We start from the raw sequence: 18,433 nt of genomic DNA on the forward strand, positions 1-18,433 counted from the left end.
TGACATTTTGTTTATGCTGATAAAATCATTACATTACTGCGTATAAAAACATTTTACAAACCATTTTCCCAGTGACAGACATCTGCAAACCTGGGAAAATAATACCCAGACTACATAGCAAGACGAGGTAAATGAGAGTGATAGTAAAATAGTGAGAAGTACAATATTTACCTCTGAAATGTAGTGGAGTAGAAGTATAAGTCAAAAGTCATACTTGAGTAAAAGTAAAGATATCGTGTTGAAATATTACTTCAGTAAAAGTGAAAGTCACCCATGCAAATAGTACTTGAGTGAAAGTCTTAAAGTATCTGATATTTAATGTACTTAAGTATCAAAAGTACAAGTAAAAATACTGTATACCATTTTCTGATGATCAGAAAAAGTTGGTTTTATTAATGGAAATGTATTAAATACATTTAAAGATAAACTACTTTGGCTGTAATCTGCAAAGTAACTAGTACCTAAAGTTTCCAAATAAAGGGGTACAATATCTGCCTCAAAATGTTGTGGAGTTGAAGTATAAAGTAGCAGAAAATGGAAATACTTAAGTAAAGTACAAATAACTCCAAATTGTACTTAAGTGTGTGCTGCAGTAGCCACTCGAGTAAATGTACTTAGTTACATTCCATCACTGCAGGGAAAGAATGCAAAATTGTAATATGTGGAGTAAAAGGCATAAAAAATACCTCTTAAATGTAGTGGAGAAGAAGTATAAAGTAACAAAAACTGGAAATACTCAAGTAATCTACATCATTCTTGAGTAAAAGTAAAGATATCGTGTCAAAATATTACTTTACTTGGTAAAAGTTAGTCATCCATACAAATAGTACTTGAGTAAAAGTATCTAATATTGAATGTACTTAAGTATCAACAGCGGAGTGGAGGTATAAAGTAGCAGTAAATAGAAATACTTAGGTCAAGAACAATAACACAAAATTGTACTTAAGTAAATATACTTAGTTACATTGCATCACTGCAGGGAAAGAATGAAAAAATATAATATGTGGGGTAAAAAGCATAAAAAATACCTCTTAAATGTAGTGGAGTAGAAGTATAAAGCAGCACATAATGGAAATACTCAAGTAAAGTACATTAGGTACAGTACTTGAGTAAATGTACTCAGTTACATTCCATCACTTGCAGGGAAAGAATGCAAAATTGTAACGTGTGGAGTAAAAAGCATTAAAAAATACCTCTTAAACGTAGTGGAGTACAAGTATAATGTAACACATAATGTAAATACTCGAGTATAATTGTACTCGGGTACCACAGTAACGCTACACAGACTGTAACGCTGTGTGGAGAGCAGCGGCCCGGTCGTCTGTACATCGTGTCCACCATTACGGCTCCTGATGCAGAGTCTCGGGTCTCACACCACCTTTTTTCCGCCTGTGTGTGGTGCCGCAGGGCCGGTGCTCGGGGCTGGGGCCTGCACACACACACACACACACACACACACACACACACACACACACACACACACACACACACGACGCTCAGTCTCCTCCCACCGGGCGGCCGCTGGAAGGAGCTCCGTGACGGGGGAGGAGGACCAGCAGCTGCCCGGCAGTCATCGAGGAGCGACCGCGCCTGTGCGTGCGTGTGTGTGTGTGTGTGTCTGTGGGGGGGGGGGGGTCTGACCGGGGCTGGACGACCGCGAATAACATCAACAAGGTGATTATTTGTTGTTTTATTTACACATTCAGGGAAGAAACGGGACATATTTCTGATTTAATCGCTTCCTCTGTGCTCCGAAAGTGCTGCGCCAGTGATGTTCAGGGTGAAATAACACAGATGGGAACAAAAGATTGATGTGGGATTATTTATTTTTTTGTGCCATACTTTTAATGTAGCGATTGTGTAAAGCTGGTGAAAATCCGTCTTTTTTTAAGCCATAAAAAAACCCGATGTATATGCGAGTTGCCACGTGGGTGAAGCTGGTTAAAAAAGACTGTGTTAATCCAGCTGGAAACGTGTCCAGAGCAAAACAATAAAACCTGACAAAGCTCAGAAAAATATCCCACTTTCTGTCATGTGAAACAGGCGACAGATAGTTAGGCAGCGCTCTCATCCCTCCACGGGCTGTCCCACAGGGAAGACCAGCTGCTCAGCATCACTTTTTATTTATCTATCAAGGGGGCTGAAATGGAGAATATTCTCCAAACACCCTCCTTTTCCCTCCTGACAGCTTTAATCAAATGTAATGGATGTGCAAGAGGACACATGGCTCTGCTGGAGGGGCTGAAAAACAGGATGTCATGGCTTGGTGGCTCAGATTGCTGAGATATGCGAGGCCTCCCCCCCCCCCTGGCTGATCCATTATACACTCAGGATAGGAAGAGGGACAGACGCACACACTGAACACACTCAGAGTTGTAATATGTTGCGATAATTTAGTATTTATTTAAGATTTCTTTACTGTACGCTAGTCGGTTCTGTGTCCGTAATGTTGCCTTCATGAAGTAAATCACGTTTCCCCTCCTGCTCCAGTCAGCAGACAACATTACACAGCATAAACATCCGACAGTGGAGGGTCAGTCGCTGCTGCAGTCAGGTTGATAAACAGGAGTGAAGATAAGTCCACTTTTTAATCGCACTACTTCGAAAGTATAACATGTAAGAATTCCGCATTAAAACATCGGAAAAACAACAAGATGGCCGTTATTTATGTTGTGGAGGTTTTTTCCGACAATGTCCAAACCAGAGAAATCCATAAGATTGGTAGACGGATCATATAACTTCTGGGAGAAAGTTAGAGAGTGAGGGAAGAAGCTGGCAAACGCGATTAAACATAATGTGACTAAAACTTTAACCTCCTTTCTTAAAGAACTAGCATCCTGTTGAATTTATACCCAAAACAAATAGGGAGGCAGCATATCACCAGAATAACTAGCTGCTGCTAACTGTAGCTAACGTTAGCTCATTTAGCCATGCAGCTAGCAGTCCAGTCTGGGAGCTCAGAGTACCGGGGAAATGTCGATGTGTTACGCTGCTAGCAAGGGAGCTTTGGACCAGGACGGGCCAGGGCTAGCTGGTTAGCATGCTAACTTCAATAGACATCTGTGCAACAGACTACATAATGCAATAATGTCAAAACTGTGATTTCTTCACATTCTGTTGATCATTTTAGATTTTTAATGTGTATGACTAAAATTCACCTTTAAAAGAAAAATATTGGCATTTTGGAAACACCCATATTCGTTTTCTTTCCAAGAGTTAGGTGAGAAACTGAAGTGTAAATACGGCAATTATGTGCTGGACTGTTTGGATTCGAGGCAAGCTTGTGCAACCTAGTTTGGCTCTTTGCATCAGGAGTTTTGCAGTTGTGAAATTTGAGCCAAAGTATTTGTAATAAGTACAGTGGGTTAGGAGGTGTACAGTGACATCAGCTAAGAGTTTCATTTTCAGCAATCTCAGGAGACACTGCTCTGCTCCGTCGATGGTGCATCTGGAAATGGCATCAAGAGTCTTTAGAGGAGGAAATGTGCTGGAACATTTGACACAGAGGGCTTTTTCATTCAGGCTTTTTTTCACAAGTGCATGTTAGTCTCATGCTCGCCAGATTCCTTAAACCCATCAGACTGCTCCTTTGTTACCTCGCTCTCTCTCTCTGACCTGCAGACATGAAGTCCTGGATGACATTTTCTGATTTAAAGTGCTGATAGAAACAGAAGCGAAGGCCTCTTAGCTATGGAGCACGTACAGGAAATGAGTTTGCTGCAGGCCTCTGAGGGTTTGCATTCTGCACAGGGGGACAAGAACTGTAGGTGGTTTTTGATTCTGACTCTGAACCTTTAGCAACATAAAGTCTGTCATCAGCCACCTCACAAGCATCGAAAGATGAGGTCATTTTTATTCATTTAGTGATGCATGAAGATTAATCATGCCTTTGTTTCGATTACTATAATTGGACTTTGAGCTGGTTTCTCTGAATCTATTATCTACTGTGTTTTATTGTTTGGTTTATAAGAGTCATAAGTCATTTTTCATTCATTATTGTTTACCTCTCTCCATACACTTGTGTTCATAGCCTCAGGTTTGTTGACCAGCTGTTGACTTTCTGACAGTCAAGCTGAATAAAGAGGCTGGACGGCATTTGTCAAATCAGTCATTGCAGATATTGTTGCTGAGTCGCGCAGCTGTGTGGGAGGACACAACTCATCGTCTTGTCTGTGTTTTGTCTGTGTTTTGTCTGTGAACTTGTCTGCAGTGACTTCTCCATTCGCAACAGGTTTGCAGAATGATCTCTCCTCCCATGCTGGTGCAGTCTCCTGGCAGCACAATGTTGTCTGACGCACCGAGCAACGTAATAAAAACTGGGAGCAATTTGTTTGTTTGTGCATTCGTGTGTTTATGGCTTATATGACCGCATCTGTTCCACCCTGACGTGGAACATGTCATGTCAGCCAGGGCTTGAAATGAGATACACCTCCATCATAATGATTACAGTAGTACTGTCACTGTCGTCTTACAACAAGAACGTCGAGGGTTCGATTTCTGGCCTTTCTCTGTGGAGTTCGCATGTTCTCTCTGTTCTGTCCAGGTACTCCTGATTAGGGTAAGACCGATTAGCTGATATTCAGCGTTGTTTCGATTATCGTTGTCCGATTATCAGGGATTTTTTTCTGTCAGATTGCAGATAAAATAAACTAATTTAAAAAAGTGCTACTTTGGTTCTGATGCAACATCGTCTCACACAATGTCCCGACCACAACACTATCTGCTTTGTCACAATTAAGAGCCTATCGCCACTGAATAGTCTGCAAAGTAACTAGTAACTAAATGTATCAAATAAGTATCAGAAAAAGGAAATACTCAAGTAAAGTACCTAAAAATTGTACTTAAGAAACAGTACTTGAGTAAGTTGTACTGAGCTTTATTCCTTTACTGATTGTTCAACATTCTGACACAAAGTGTTTAATTTTTATGGCAAATTATTTATCAAAAATCTCATTGTGTGACCAGTAGTCATCCCTACAATATTGTCTCAATGTTGATATCAAAGTTGGGCCTTTTTGGTCAAAATTATTGTGATATTTGATTTTGTCTCCAGGTCCTATGAAGTACTTTAGAGAAGATTTCAAAATATCGAGATATGTATTGTGTATCGCGACATGGCCTGAAAATAGCGTGATATTAAGTCTCATGAGCTTAAATATAGGGAAAAAAAGTGTTTATAACGGAGAGGACGTATACAACAAGGCGTTTAAACTCTGACTTGTTTGTCACAGAAAACCACAGGCTGTGAAATGTCAACCGTGGGAGTCTGCTGTAGGAAGATACATTTTTTTGGCGGAAAATAAAGTATTATCAACATAGATTTGGTATCCGTATCAAAATGCTTGTCAGGAGTGTACATGAGGGAGACGATGCAAACTGTTTACCAGTAACCTGGATCACAGAGTGAATGTGACCAAACATTGTAATTAACTCTGTAGGGCTGCAGAGATGTCCTGGCCTTCAAATCTTGTTCTCCAGACGTAAGAAAACATGTTTGTTACCGACTCCAACAAATGTCACATCATCATGATTCGGCGAAAATTTTAACTTTTATGCAAAATGATCCAGCGTGAATCGCAACATCTGTCAAATCCTAAATGATATGTTTTTCCATGTGGTTCAGCCCCAGTCTGGATCAAAGAGGTGGACCGACAGCCTCTCAGAACTTCAGCAGCTCCACACAACCTGATGGATTGTTTGCTTTGTTGTTATAGGTGCCCTTAAAGGTTGCAGCCGTTACAGTGACATGGGCCTCAAACGTAACTACACACCCTGCAGAGCTAACACGGGAGCCTCGCCTGAACTGCAGAGTAGAAAATGACTCAGAGGAATGGATTCAGAGGGACGAGCGATCGCTGCCTCCACTCGCAGGCCTCTGTGGTTTGTGAGCAGGTCAACGGCATGGAACAGGAGAAAGGTCCAGAGGCCAACGACTGTGAATCCGAGGAGGGCGGACGGGGAAAAGCCGGGGCCGTGAAGGGAGCAGTCGCAGCTCCGGATGGAGGTTGGGGCTGGGTGGTGCTGGTTGCCACGATAATGGTCCTGGCTTTGACCGTGGCATTTCCCTCCTGCGTGGGAATCTTCTACACCGACCTGCAGAATGACTTTCATGCCTCCAACAGTGAAACCTCCTGGGTGCCCTCCATCATGACATCAGTGCTTCATGCAGGAGGTAAAGTAGACAAACCGGGATAATAAACTGGGCTCCGTTTAATTAATTTGCAAATTACATTTCTTAAGTTTATCATAAATGTTGTGTAATCAAACTGTCTAATAAATCAAGCAACAGGATATATTTTAGTTGGAAAATTTCCACCATATTATTTTATTATTTGCCCCCTTACCCGGGGTAACTTTAGTCCCTACCTGCTGTTGTTGTACGGGGAAAATGGGAAACCTGAGAGAGAGTCTTGCTGTGTTGGTGTTGATTTAAAGCAGATTATTCCATGAGAAAGTGTAGCTCGTTTCTCACCCACAACCCACAGGGACTTCAGTGAGCTACACACCAAGAATTCAGGGTTGGAAGGGACGCTGTGTAACTCCTGAAATATGAAATAGCACATTCATGCTGTTCCAATGAAATGTTGAAGTCAGAAGCAGTGAAATGCACCTTGCATAAAAGAACAGTTCACCCAGAAATGAAAATTCAGTCATTGTCTTGAAGTTTCGTAGTCCAAAAAACATTTCTGGAGCTACATAACAAAACAGAGTCGCAGCATTCTCCTAAACAACTGAAGTAGATGGAGACTTGTCTAATAAAACAACATAAAATGGCTCCATACAGTTCGTCTGGCGTAAGTCTCCATCTACTTCAGTTGTTGAGGACAATGCTGCAACACTGTTTTGCTGTGAAGCTCCAGAAATGTTTTGTGGACAACGAAACTTCACCTGAATTGAAAAAAAATCATTTCTGGGTGAACTTTTCCTTTAAATGTAAACACTCCAAGGTTTTGCTGCTACAGCCTTACTTGGTCTCGTATGACCATATATGAGCATATGGTGGCTAATTGCTAACTTTTGCTATATATTGCTGTGTAACTGACAACACACAGTGGCCACAGCGGTCACTGTTCAGCAGAAGTAATTTGGTAATTTTGTTATATTTTGTCCAACAGAAAGTACATTTTTTTTTCATATGAATAAAAATGTTATGAAATTTATAAAAAGGGTTCCTTTAAAGTTATCTTTGAAGATGTCCTGGCCTGGTTTGACTGGTGGAAACAGCAAAAGCAGTTTCTTCATCTAACAGAGAACTGTGGCCGGTCTCTCTTGTACCATCTCTCTCTCCAAGATTTAAAACTCACCCGCTTTCAAAAATACAACGAAAAAATGAATATCTTGTTCTGTAGATGCGATTACATTGTGTTTCCACCCCGTGTTTCGCTGTCTGAATGTATTTAATGTGGCAGCAGCAGCAGGAGAAATGTTTGAGTTTGTGATACGGTTGAGTAAAAGTAAACAAAGAGGCTGATATCAGTGAGATAAAATTCAAAACATGACGATGCATTTTCCTGTGAATCACATGTGTGTGGGTAGGTGATTAGAATTGCAAACTTGCCACTTACAATGGAAACTGCTATATAGAGATGAAACTACACAATGTAAATACTCTGGATGGCTATTGCTTAAAATGTGTTGATCATAGACGGTTGGGTATTTTAGGGTCTGCTGATAATTGTACAAAGAATACTTTATCCTGTCATGAAGCTTCTCAGTGTGGTGCACAAACAGGCTCTCTCTCCAGTCAGTAGTAATGTCTGCTTCCTTCCTCATCGACCCATTATGTAACCTGCATGAAAAAGGGAAGTAGTGTTGGCTGTGCAAGAACATATAAAGTCAATATAGAGGAACAAGGTGAAAGTTTGGTTACTAATCAACTCTACAGTAACTAATTTAACCAGATATTTACTTTGCTAACTTTATCTTTCCATCTGTTGATAGATTTTGTGACATGGAGGTTTTTATTCTGCATTTTGCACACTGTATTCAGTCCCTGAGAGGTTTTGATAGTGTCACAAAAGAGATAAAGGTTTGAATAGATGAGGGTCATTTCGCAGTATATTATCCAACCCTTTCACACACTTACCAGGAGGAATGTAGTTAGTCTGGCTGCAAGATGCAACACTGATACCACTGAAACTGAAGTGGGTGATAGTCACTCAGTGTTTGTGGGGTGCCCATGTTTTCAGATTAGTTTTAAGAAGAAGAAGATATTAAATGTTATTAATCCCTTATCAGAAAAATTCAGGAGAGTAAATAAAGGAGTGGACGGCGGAGCAACGTGGTCGTTTTACCCTTGATGTTGCCACCGAGCCGACTCAACTTGTACAATCAGTCTAATGTGGTTAAAATGAGAATAAAGTCCATCTGTGGGTGTTAATAAACTTCTGCACCGTCATTTTTATCAGAATAAATCTGTGTGGTGACACCTGAACAATCAGTCCTGGTCTGTGTTAATGTTATCAAGCTTAAATTCCCTTTCCTCTACCGTCCTCCCTCCCTCCCTGTCTGCCAACAGAGCGACCACTGTTGTTACCTGGGAGGAAAACAAGTGGGTGAAAGTTACTCGATGTTCTGTCACGTGTTCATGTTATCAGATTGTTTTCGTAACGTTTCCTCCACCTCTTTCTGTCGCACCACATTTCACTCCATTTAACAGCAAAGATGATCAAAAAATAGTAATAATCATCATCATTTTTTAATATGAGTTCCCTCATGTCCTTGTCAGCAAGGAGAAGACGTCTTTGTTTACATACATACATAGTTTGTCTATGGTGGTCAGTAAGAACCTCCCGCACTGCTTTTTGTCAAAGCAGCCTGTGGTTATATTAAAAACATTAGCACTGGTCCATGTCATTACTGTTAAGTTTTACCTTCCTCGATCCCTCTCTGAATTTACACTGCAAAGATTTTTTTTTGAGTTTGTTTTTAAGGTTTTTGACTCGTTTGTGGCTCAAATAAGTGAGTCCCTGAATCCCTCCTCACATCCAGGCCTTTCTCCGTGCCACACTCGGCCTCTGTTTAACTGCCTCAGGACGGAAAGACCTTTTTCACCATTTTTCACGAGTATTAAAAATCTGAATACCAAAAATTCACAGGGTGACACAAAAAGGCCTTTCAATCATCATACATTCAGTTCTTACATTTAGATCTGGGGCTGTAGTATCCAACCAAAAAATGCCACCTCCTTCCTGTTCTTCGGCTCAGGGGCTGGGTGCTTTGTCCGACTGATTTAGAAGCTGAACAACACGCCCTCCGATTGTGTTATTTCCTGTCTATCTATCTATTTTCATGTCTCCCTGCACATTATCGTAATGAACTGGCTGCCCTATCTCCTCCATTCTTGTTCCACTAACTCACTAAAAGCTCTTGCAATTTTTTTAATATAAATATTAGTTTAGAGTTTATATATAATATAAGCAATATTATATGTACTATAATAGCACGTGCAATGAGTACATGGGCAGAGTTATTAGAGGCCTGTGACGGTCACAGTTACTGGATTTTTTTCTTGGATTTGTCAGAGCATTCGATTTATTGACTGCTGTTGGAGGTCGGTAAGAGATTTTCTACAAATATAACGAAAAAAATTAATATATCTGTGAGCCGTTTGTGAGTTTTACGTCTTCAGTAGGAGTCAGTGGCCTTAGGGGACAGACAAAAAGAGGAATGTGATTTAACACCAGACTTATCCTTCCAGCTGCCGCACTCTGAACAGAGCAGAGGTATGTAGGAGGACTTTTTACCAGTTCAGCAATATAAAGAGCAACAATAGTTTGGGGTTGTGTGATAATTACACACAGTTCTCATGGTTTTTGCAGACAGGAATGCTTTGATCTTGTAAATTTTCCTGATCTGACAGAAATGTGACAAGAATTTGAGGTTTATCTTCATTAAGCTGCACAAAGTTTGAGCCGCTCAACATCAGACGATGTTCGCAGGCACCGCCTCCGAGAACTTTGTGGGTTTAAGATTCAGAAGTTGTAAAGTTAGCTGACCTTAAAGTAAAGTGATCCTTTAAACTGTATGCAATGTCTTAAGGTGACTCTTGAGTGAAAATCTGCAAATATTAGCCTTTAAACACTCTCTGCCTCCTGGCTTATTTATGTAGGCTCAGTTAGGTCCACATTTATCTCCATTGGTACCTTTCAGCCTTATTGCTGAACAACGAAGGCACTGCCAGTGGGTGTCGAATTAACCAACACTGTTTGTGACCTTTAACCGATATACTGACTTTTTTTTAGTGCTGAGGCTTCAGGCAAAGATTATTTATGAGCAGCAGTTTAGGCAAATGACGTAGTAAAGACAGGAAAATATGTTGAGAACTGATAACAGGTTTCTAAGGAAGCCCTGAGGGCAAATTACAATAAAAATGTTTTTTGTTTTTATCATCTGTGAACCTGTTCACAGAAATGTTTATTTATTTATTTTTGTCAACTCTGTGATAGTTTGGGATTTTATTTTCCAGGATAAGATTTGAAACAGGTGGAAAAAAAGTTTTGCCATTAACATTTTTTTTAAGCTTTTTTTCTTTTTCAATTGTGAAAATTTTGGCATGTGAATTTTTTTAATTTTTCTGCAGGATCACTTTTCAAAGTTTTGGGGCAGCCCTGGATTAAAACAATGAAACACAAACCTTTTTTAAAGATTATTTTCACTAAAAGGTACGACAAACGATTTATGCAAAATTACGTCGTAGAGATGGAAAAATACATCCAGCACTGATGACTGATTTGTACGGAAGCCCCGAGAGGCAAGTAAGAGAAAAAATTCTCGTGATACGTTTTCAATTTATCTCCTTTTTATCATGTGTGAAAACAAATTTAAAAGAAAGTAAAATAATAAATGAAGCCAACGATATTAGCTCCTACACACTCCGATATAATAGGTGGCGATATGCACCTTTAAAGTTGGTTTGCAAATAGTCAATTCGTAAAAAGAGGTAGCAGGTGATTTTTATTTGTATGTTTTTGTTTTTTTTAGGATCATTTGTAAAAGTTGTACCTATATTGTGTGTTGGAAAGCCAGAAAAGAGTACTGTCATGTCTTCTGTTTTGAAAAATGATCCTGCCAAAAAAAACAACAACATGAAAATGGATCACCAGAATTTTTTTTTTCTCACTTGCCACTCAGAGCTTCCATAGATTTGTCCTAAAAACACACTATATTTTCATACTAATTTACAAAACAAATACTGGACTGACAGTTACTGTACTTCTATCATACGTTAAGAGAGCAAACATACTTTCAGTCATGCTTTAAGTGCTTTCCCTCAGCTTGTACATATCACAGCTAAACACAAGTTATGTGAAACCTGCTGTAGGATTAAGAAAATTACCCAGAAGCCTTTGCCCATTTCTGCTGTGGTATGCATTAACTAAGAGCATTGCATTTGATCCACAGGTCCCTTTTGTAGCGTGCTGGTGGAGAGACTTGGTTGCCGGGCGACAGTCATGTTGGGCGGAGTCCTGAGTGGGCTTGGAATGGCTGCCAGTTCATTTACCCAGTCCATCAGCCAGCTCTACATCACAGCTGGGGTTATTACAGGTCAGCGAACATTCGACAGATTTATTATCACGAGCTGACGCTTGATAACCGTGGTTACACACAACGCTACGCTACACTACCTGCCCAGCTCACAGCAAAAGTTAAGCAGCTGAAGTGACAGATATTTTTCTCAGGAGTTGGAGGAGAGCAAACCAGAAATTAGGAAAAGCTGAAGGAAGGAAATCTTTTTTCAGAAAGCTGTCATGTGTTTCAGAGTGCAGTGGTGCTATTATCAGATTGTGTCTGAAAGGCCCTTAACTTTAACTAATCTATCCGTCTGACCAGCTATTAACTTGATGAGCACTTATTATATTTTATCTTATTGGATCAGATTGGAATGACAGCTGAAAAAGTGCAAAAACAAGAGCTACGTTGTGATAAGACAACTCTAAATTGGAGTATTGTTGTTCTGAAAAGATTTAAAATTAGGCTGGGAAAGACCAGTCTTGATGTAACTCGCATATCGGGCAAACATCAGTATCAGCTAAAAACTGTCACGTTGACTGCTATCAGCCTGTCAGCAAATAAGGTCGTGTTCACCGATAGCAGCAGCCGATGTTTCAGTATTAGAGTTATTTTAAGTTATTATCAGTATTGGTGCATCCTTATGTAACACATCTATATATACTACACATTTGACTTTTTATTATTATTATTATTATTTGATTATTTACAGACAATGAAAAGCATAAAGCAAAAGAAATTGTTAAACACTTGAAAACGACCGATTATACCAATGTCTTCTTTCATTGTTCCAGGTCTTGGTTTCTGCTTCAGCTTCCAGCCAGCTGTGACGATCCTCGGGCACTACTTTGTGCGTCGCCGTGCGTTCGCCAACGCCATGTCGTCGACAGGCACCGCTCTGGGACTGTGCACTCTACCTGTCCTGGGTAACTACCTCCACACAGAGCTGGGCTGGAGGGGCAGCTTCCTGGTTTTGGGGGCCGTCCTGCTGAACTGCTGCGTGTGCGGAGCCGTGATGAGGCCCCTGCAGCCCGCCAAACATCGTGGCCAGCCGCTGATGAACCATGGACCTCTTCCGCCAGAGGAGGATAAAGTAAAGAAGGAGAAAGGGCTGCTGAGGTTGATATGGAGCTACCTGGTGGATTCCATGAGCAAACACATGGCCTTTGATCAGTTCTGCAACAACTCTCGTTACTGTGTGTACTCTATAGGCATCACCTGGATGATGCTGGGCTTCGTGGTGCCCCTGGTGTACCTGGTTCCCTACGCCACAGCAAACGACATGGAGCAGAGCCGCGCCGCACTGCTGCTCTCCATCCTGGGGATCGTTAACATTGTGGTGCGCCCACCCATGGGCATCATCTTTAACCTGCCCTGGTTCAAAGGGCGACACATTTACGTTTTTGCCGCGGCTCTACTGGTCAACGGGCTCAGTAACAGTATCTGCTGCATCGGGCCCAGCTTCAAAGTACTGCTGATTTACGTGGTCGTCTACGGGCTGTCCATGAGCGTGGTGGGCTCCCTGATGTTCACCGTCCTCATGGATACCGTGGAGATGAGCCGCTTCCCCTCAGCTCTCGGCCTGCTCGCTATCATGGAGAGCATCACGCTGCTCATCGGGCCTCCACTGGCAGGTAAACACAGAGAGGGGAGGAGATGGAGGAGGCAGATATGGTGGGAATGTAGGACACAGGCGCATCATGATGCAACATCCTAGATGGAATCTGCCTCACGGTGGTTTTACAGGTTCAAGCAGATTTAAAGTGAAACACTTCAGGTGAAAACACCATTTTTGATTTTGCACAAAACATCCAATATACACAGTTAGAGGTTTATTTTAGTTCAGATTTATTTTCAATGCATTAAATCAAATGAGTGCATATTTAATTAGATTATATAATTTACACATTTTAGGACAAAATTTCATAAAACTTGAACTAAAGAAGTTCAAGAGTTCATGTAAGAGAAAAAGTTCATGTAAGTAATCAACTGGGGACGTTTCCTGGTTAAAACGTGACTCTATTCATCTGTAGTGTCTATTCAGTTGTTCTGGAGGTGGAATTGGTTCATTGTTTGAGTTAAAAAAAAAGTTTATTGTTTTTATTGGCTTTGAATTAGTTTGTTGTAGCATGTTCAAAGGTATTGATACTGATGCTGATTTTTTTTTTTCTATACTTTTTTGATACCACATACCAATACCAAACAATACGATAAACGCATTAGATAGTATCGAAAGAACCAAAGCTATAAAGAAAAGTGATCAGATTCAATGCAGATACAATGGAGATGTTTCAGAGATCCTTTAATGATTTGTTTGTAAAGATGGTTTACTCGTGAGGGAAGAAGTGAGCTGACCTGATAATACTGCCAGAGATCTTTAACTGATTTGTTTGGAAAGATGGTTCACTCTGGACAAAAAAACAAACTGTAGAAACTGAATTTCTATGTTTTGTTGTTTATTGTTGATTTTTTTTTGGTGAATATTAGTCGAACTTGTCAAACTCTAACCTGCTAAAGTTCTCCAGAACAAAGTCAAGCTGTTGTTGTAAAATACCCCTATCGTTTTATAGAACAATTTGAACAAGGAAATAACCGTTGTTGGGACAAAATAAACAATGATCTGATGATCTTTACAAATTTTGAATCAAATTATGACCTTAAAGTTGAAAGTCAAATCAAGTTGTGAATTCAGAGACTCGTGACACAGCTTTTTGCTGTGGTGATAGCATTTGACATGTAGTAACCTTGTGCTCTGCAAAGCGATGAAATCAAACCTCCGGAGCAGCTCTGTAAATATCAACACCTTTAACACTAACAGTGACCCTACAGCTCAGTCCAGCTCAATGCTGCATCTTTTCTGTCTAGAAAACTTAAAACACATACTGTATGTGTGGTCAGATTTCCTGCATGTGTGTTTATGTGTGCTTTTGTGCACACATTTCTGCTTGTGTGTTATGTGAATGGCAGAAATAGCAGGCTAAGCCCCTCCCGCTCGAGGCTGTAGCTGTAAATAACATCATGTTCTCAGTCATTTTGTCCGCTACACAGAACAAAAGAGACGAGTCTGCACTGGTGGAAGAAGTGTTCACTTCCTTCACTTAAGCACAAAGACAAAGACTGCCACGCGTAAAAGTCCTGCTTTGAAGACCTTACTTACAAGTATCTTCAATTTCTACTAATAGCAGTGCTTCAGCGAGTGTATTCAGTTACATTTCAGCACTGTGAGTCTGAGCTTTATTTTGGAGGACTGTAGCTTAGAGTCAGAATAGTGGTGTAAAGGGCAGAGGCTCCTTGTCTCAAATAACAGGTATGCTTCCCCCTGTTTATCTAAAGGCTCATGTATCCGGGCAGTGATGTAACCACAGATACAAGTCACAACCAAACCACTTTACACCTGGTTTGCTCTTTAGCCTGGTCACACTCAACTGAAAAAAGGCTGATCAACAAAACACACACATGGTTACTATGATCTGTAGAAGAGAAACACTTCACTTGACTTTGTGCGTTCTATTTGCAAGTAAACAAATTTTGACATTGACAAAGTAAAGATATCATGTTAAAGTAATTATTTGGTAAAAGTAAAAGTCACCTATAGGAATAGTACTTAAGTGAAAGTCTTAAAGTATCTAATATTAAATGTACTTAAGTATCAAAAGTAACTTAACAAGCTACTTTTTACAAGTAAAAGTAAATTATACATATTAATTAATTTAAAAATGTGCTACTTTGGCTCTGATGTTAACTACAACAAAATATTGCACAAACATCTCGAAAAAAATGAGGAAGTAATGGTATTTCATATTTAAAAGGTCAAAGTTCAACTTCACTGTGACATCATAATCTGTGAAAAATGTTTTGGCCATTCTTCAGTAACAGCAACTTGACTGATGTTTGGAGGCATTACAGCCGCGAGCGGTAATTCTAGTTCCTTGAAGTTGTTTAGCCCTTTTATTTGCCTTCTTCTGAATCTATATGTTTTGCTTTCTAGGAAATTGTAGAAGAAAATAGTAAAAATAAAATATGACCAACAAATGAACAAACATAAAATGCCGGCACTAACGATGACTCTTCTTGTTCTCGCAGGAGTCCTGGTGGACAGGACGGGCCAGTACTACCACGTCTTCTTCGCCTGCAGTGCCGTCGTTGCCTCAGCCGCCGTGTTCCTCATGGTGTCTTTCTGCTGGCTCGACAAAAGGGACAGGAAGTCGTTAATGCAGGGTCAACCATCAGCACCGCCTGAACCAGCAAGACCCGCCGCGATCGACATAGTTCCCGGCTGTCAGTACAGCAGCGTGCCCACGGAGGGAGACAAAGACAAGGCCTCTGCTAACGGGGCAGAGTATATCACCAGCCTCTGAGCCTGCTCACACATCACACTCTGGTTCACACAGTTTTCAGATTATTCTGTAATGTTCGCGTGAGCTTGTTCGGTGCGCCAGATGTTGTAGAGTTTGCTCTTCTGTGGCTGAATGACACCTCACCTCTTGACCAACATCTGCCATCTGGTGCACCATAAAGGTCAAAACAAACACTATGAATAATTTGCACTGTGTGACCGAGGTCGGACACTTGATCCTACGTACCAAAATGGAACAGATGTGCACTTACAATGTGATTGTACTGTTTATTGTAACATGCTGCTGATCTTATCGCCGTGATCACACAATCTATCATATATGAGCTAGCTCACTTTATCAAGCCAAGAGACATACATGATCCTTTGTTGAAGAAATCACTCAGAATGCTTTCTAGATGTTTGATAGAATATGAGGAGCTTACAGACAGAAAAGAAAGAGTAGGTAGCTTGAGAATGATACAGTAGTCCAAGTGGTTGTAGTCAAATACAGAGCAAATTTAGCAGTAATATAAACAGGTGAAATCAACTGAAGGAAACACAATGAAGTAGAAAGTTGCTCACTAGAGAATACTTAATTATAGGATGCATTTTTTGTTGAGTTTTCAATATTTGTTCCCCCTTTTGTGCCAAGGGGAAAAGAAAGTATATGAGAATAACTCGACTGTTTTGAAGTCAATCAGCCTTTCATCACACTTTCAAAGATGGCGTAGTTAGATCTTTGAAAGAGCACAAATATCAATCATAGTCATAGGATTTGTCCCAGCTGTTCCTGAACGCACCACAAAGACAGTTGATTGTTGAGTCTCATTCCCAGGATGTCAAATAGCCACATTTTAGGTTGGTAAAGCGTCTATCAGTCTTTTGATGCTGGGAAGGCATTTTATTTTGCAATGATGCCAAATGAAAAAAATCCATAATTTCCCTCAAATGCATTCAAACTAAAGTAACGAGCCTGTTTTTATGTAATGAGGAGAAAGTTTAGATATTTGTGTTCAGATGTAGGGAGGAAAAGTCAGTACTGATACCTGAAAAATATGCTTAAGTACGGTAATGAAGTATTTGTTCATCCCACCTCTCTTACAGACTGATTGCAGGGATGTCCCAACTTAGTTACCAAGAGTTAAAGGATAATGTTATTATTCTATATTTTTTTCTTTTTTGTCAACATATCTCTAAAAGACCAAAGCCAGCTCTGAGAAACAACTGTTCAGAGGTCGGAAACTGATTGTTTTTAAAAAAGTAACAATTAAAAAAGAATGTGATAATTTGCTCTATTGCACAGAGGAAGAAGAAATATCAACTTGTTAGAAAATACATTTAGTGTTGTTTTTTTGGTCTTTTTGGGGTATTTTTGACAATAAGAAAAATCACTGGACTTATTTTTTTAATGACTGACTTGTTACAGTAGGCAGAACAGGATATAGAAAACAAGAGTGCTGTCTTTTTGACATCTTCACGTAGTTTTAAAGTAGAAAAACTCTCTTCTCTGTCATGTGAAACAGCATATTACACCCATGATGATGACTGGGTTGCTTTAGATCACTGAAGGCAGATATAAAAAAACATTCTGTTTGTCATTCACTGTCACATGTAGAATATGTACTGTGTAAGCAGAAATTAATCATGTTTTTGTGTTTCTCTTCTCATTCCTTAATGGAACAGTGCCTTTTTGTATAACTGGTGTATTTCTAAACACAATCACAGGAAAATATCACAATATCAGATCATTTCATATTAAAAGTCAGCTCGTACGTGGTCTGAAACATCTCACGAGAGGAATATGTTGAAGGCACTGAGGATTCAGCAGCTCACATGTTCAAACCGACACGTTTTACAACACTGTAACTGAGTTTACCTTCACATGACAGGCTTATCTATCTTTATCACCACCTGCACAGGTTTGAACAAAGATATTTTACGTCACACACGACTGAAGATTAAATATATATTTCAGGTAAGAGCCGTATTGCAGTAATCAAAAGTGTAACCAGAGGCTTCTCAGTGATGAGAGGATTTATTAGTAATTTTTTGAGGCTTGTCTTGCTTTGGGCCAAATTATAGTAAAACTTTACTATAGATACTTTATTTATACATTTTGATCAGGGGGAAAATAAATGTTTGAATATCAACATGGTCTCTGTTGTGAATTTTTTGAGTGTGAAATCCAAATATTTATTTTGTGTGTACATACACTCCACTTTTTACTCAGCTGCGCTACATTAATTTGATAAGACTTTAGCCCTACTGACTGCCTACTGAAAACTAGTCATAATGCAGAATGACCCATTGCTGTTGCAGCTGGTGAATATGGGACTAATTTCAACTATTTATATACTACTGGGTAACTTAATACATAATAATTAATGAGTTAATTTATATCTCTGTGACCCTGAAAATGATAAGCAGTTATGAATAATGCATGGATGGATGGATTATATTTCAAATTAATAATCCGTAAAATAACTAGTTACTGATAATAATAATAACAACTTTTTTTTGTAAAGCACTTCTCAAAACAGTGTTTACAAAGTGCTACATGGAAAACAAAAAAACAAACGAGATAGT

The 18,433-nt window shown here is 39.7% G+C and overlaps 1 protein-coding gene across 1 annotated transcript; it reads left to right on the top strand.

Annotated features, from left to right (window-relative positions):
* Positions 1–1,568: 1,568 nt before the first annotated feature.
* slc16a5a (solute carrier family 16 member 5a) lies at positions 1,569–17,997 on the top strand. Its single transcript, XM_073489569.1, has 5 exons — positions 1,569–1,674; positions 5,715–6,172; positions 11,404–11,547; positions 12,306–13,145; positions 15,595–17,997. Exons 2-5 carry the CDS (start codon positions 5,818–5,820, stop codon positions 15,867–15,869), a joined length of 1,614 nt encoding a protein of 537 aa, XP_073345670.1. The 5' UTR covers positions 1,569–1,674; positions 5,715–5,817; the 3' UTR covers positions 15,870–17,997.
* The last annotated feature ends 436 nt before the right edge of the window (positions 17,998–18,433 follow it).

The sequence above is a fragment of the Pagrus major genome, chromosome 20 (genome assembly GCF_040436345.1).
Source record: "Pagrus major chromosome 20, Pma_NU_1.0".
In the NCBI taxonomy this organism is placed as follows: domain Eukaryota; kingdom Metazoa; phylum Chordata; class Actinopteri; order Spariformes; family Sparidae; genus Pagrus; species Pagrus major.

Excerpts from the sequence above, each read along its gene's own strand:
- slc16a5a (XM_073489569.1), top strand. The coding sequence starts at position 5,818 with ATGACTCAGAGGAATGGATTCAGAGGGACGAGCGATCGCTGCCTCCAC. Across the intron at positions 6,173-11,403 it reads ATCAGTGCTTCATGCAGGAG|GTCCCTTTTGTAGCGTGCTG; the intron begins GTAAAGTAGACA and ends TTTGATCCACAG. Across the intron at positions 13,146-15,594 it reads CATCGGGCCTCCACTGGCAG|GAGTCCTGGTGGACAGGACG; the intron begins GTAAACACAGAG and ends TTGTTCTCGCAG.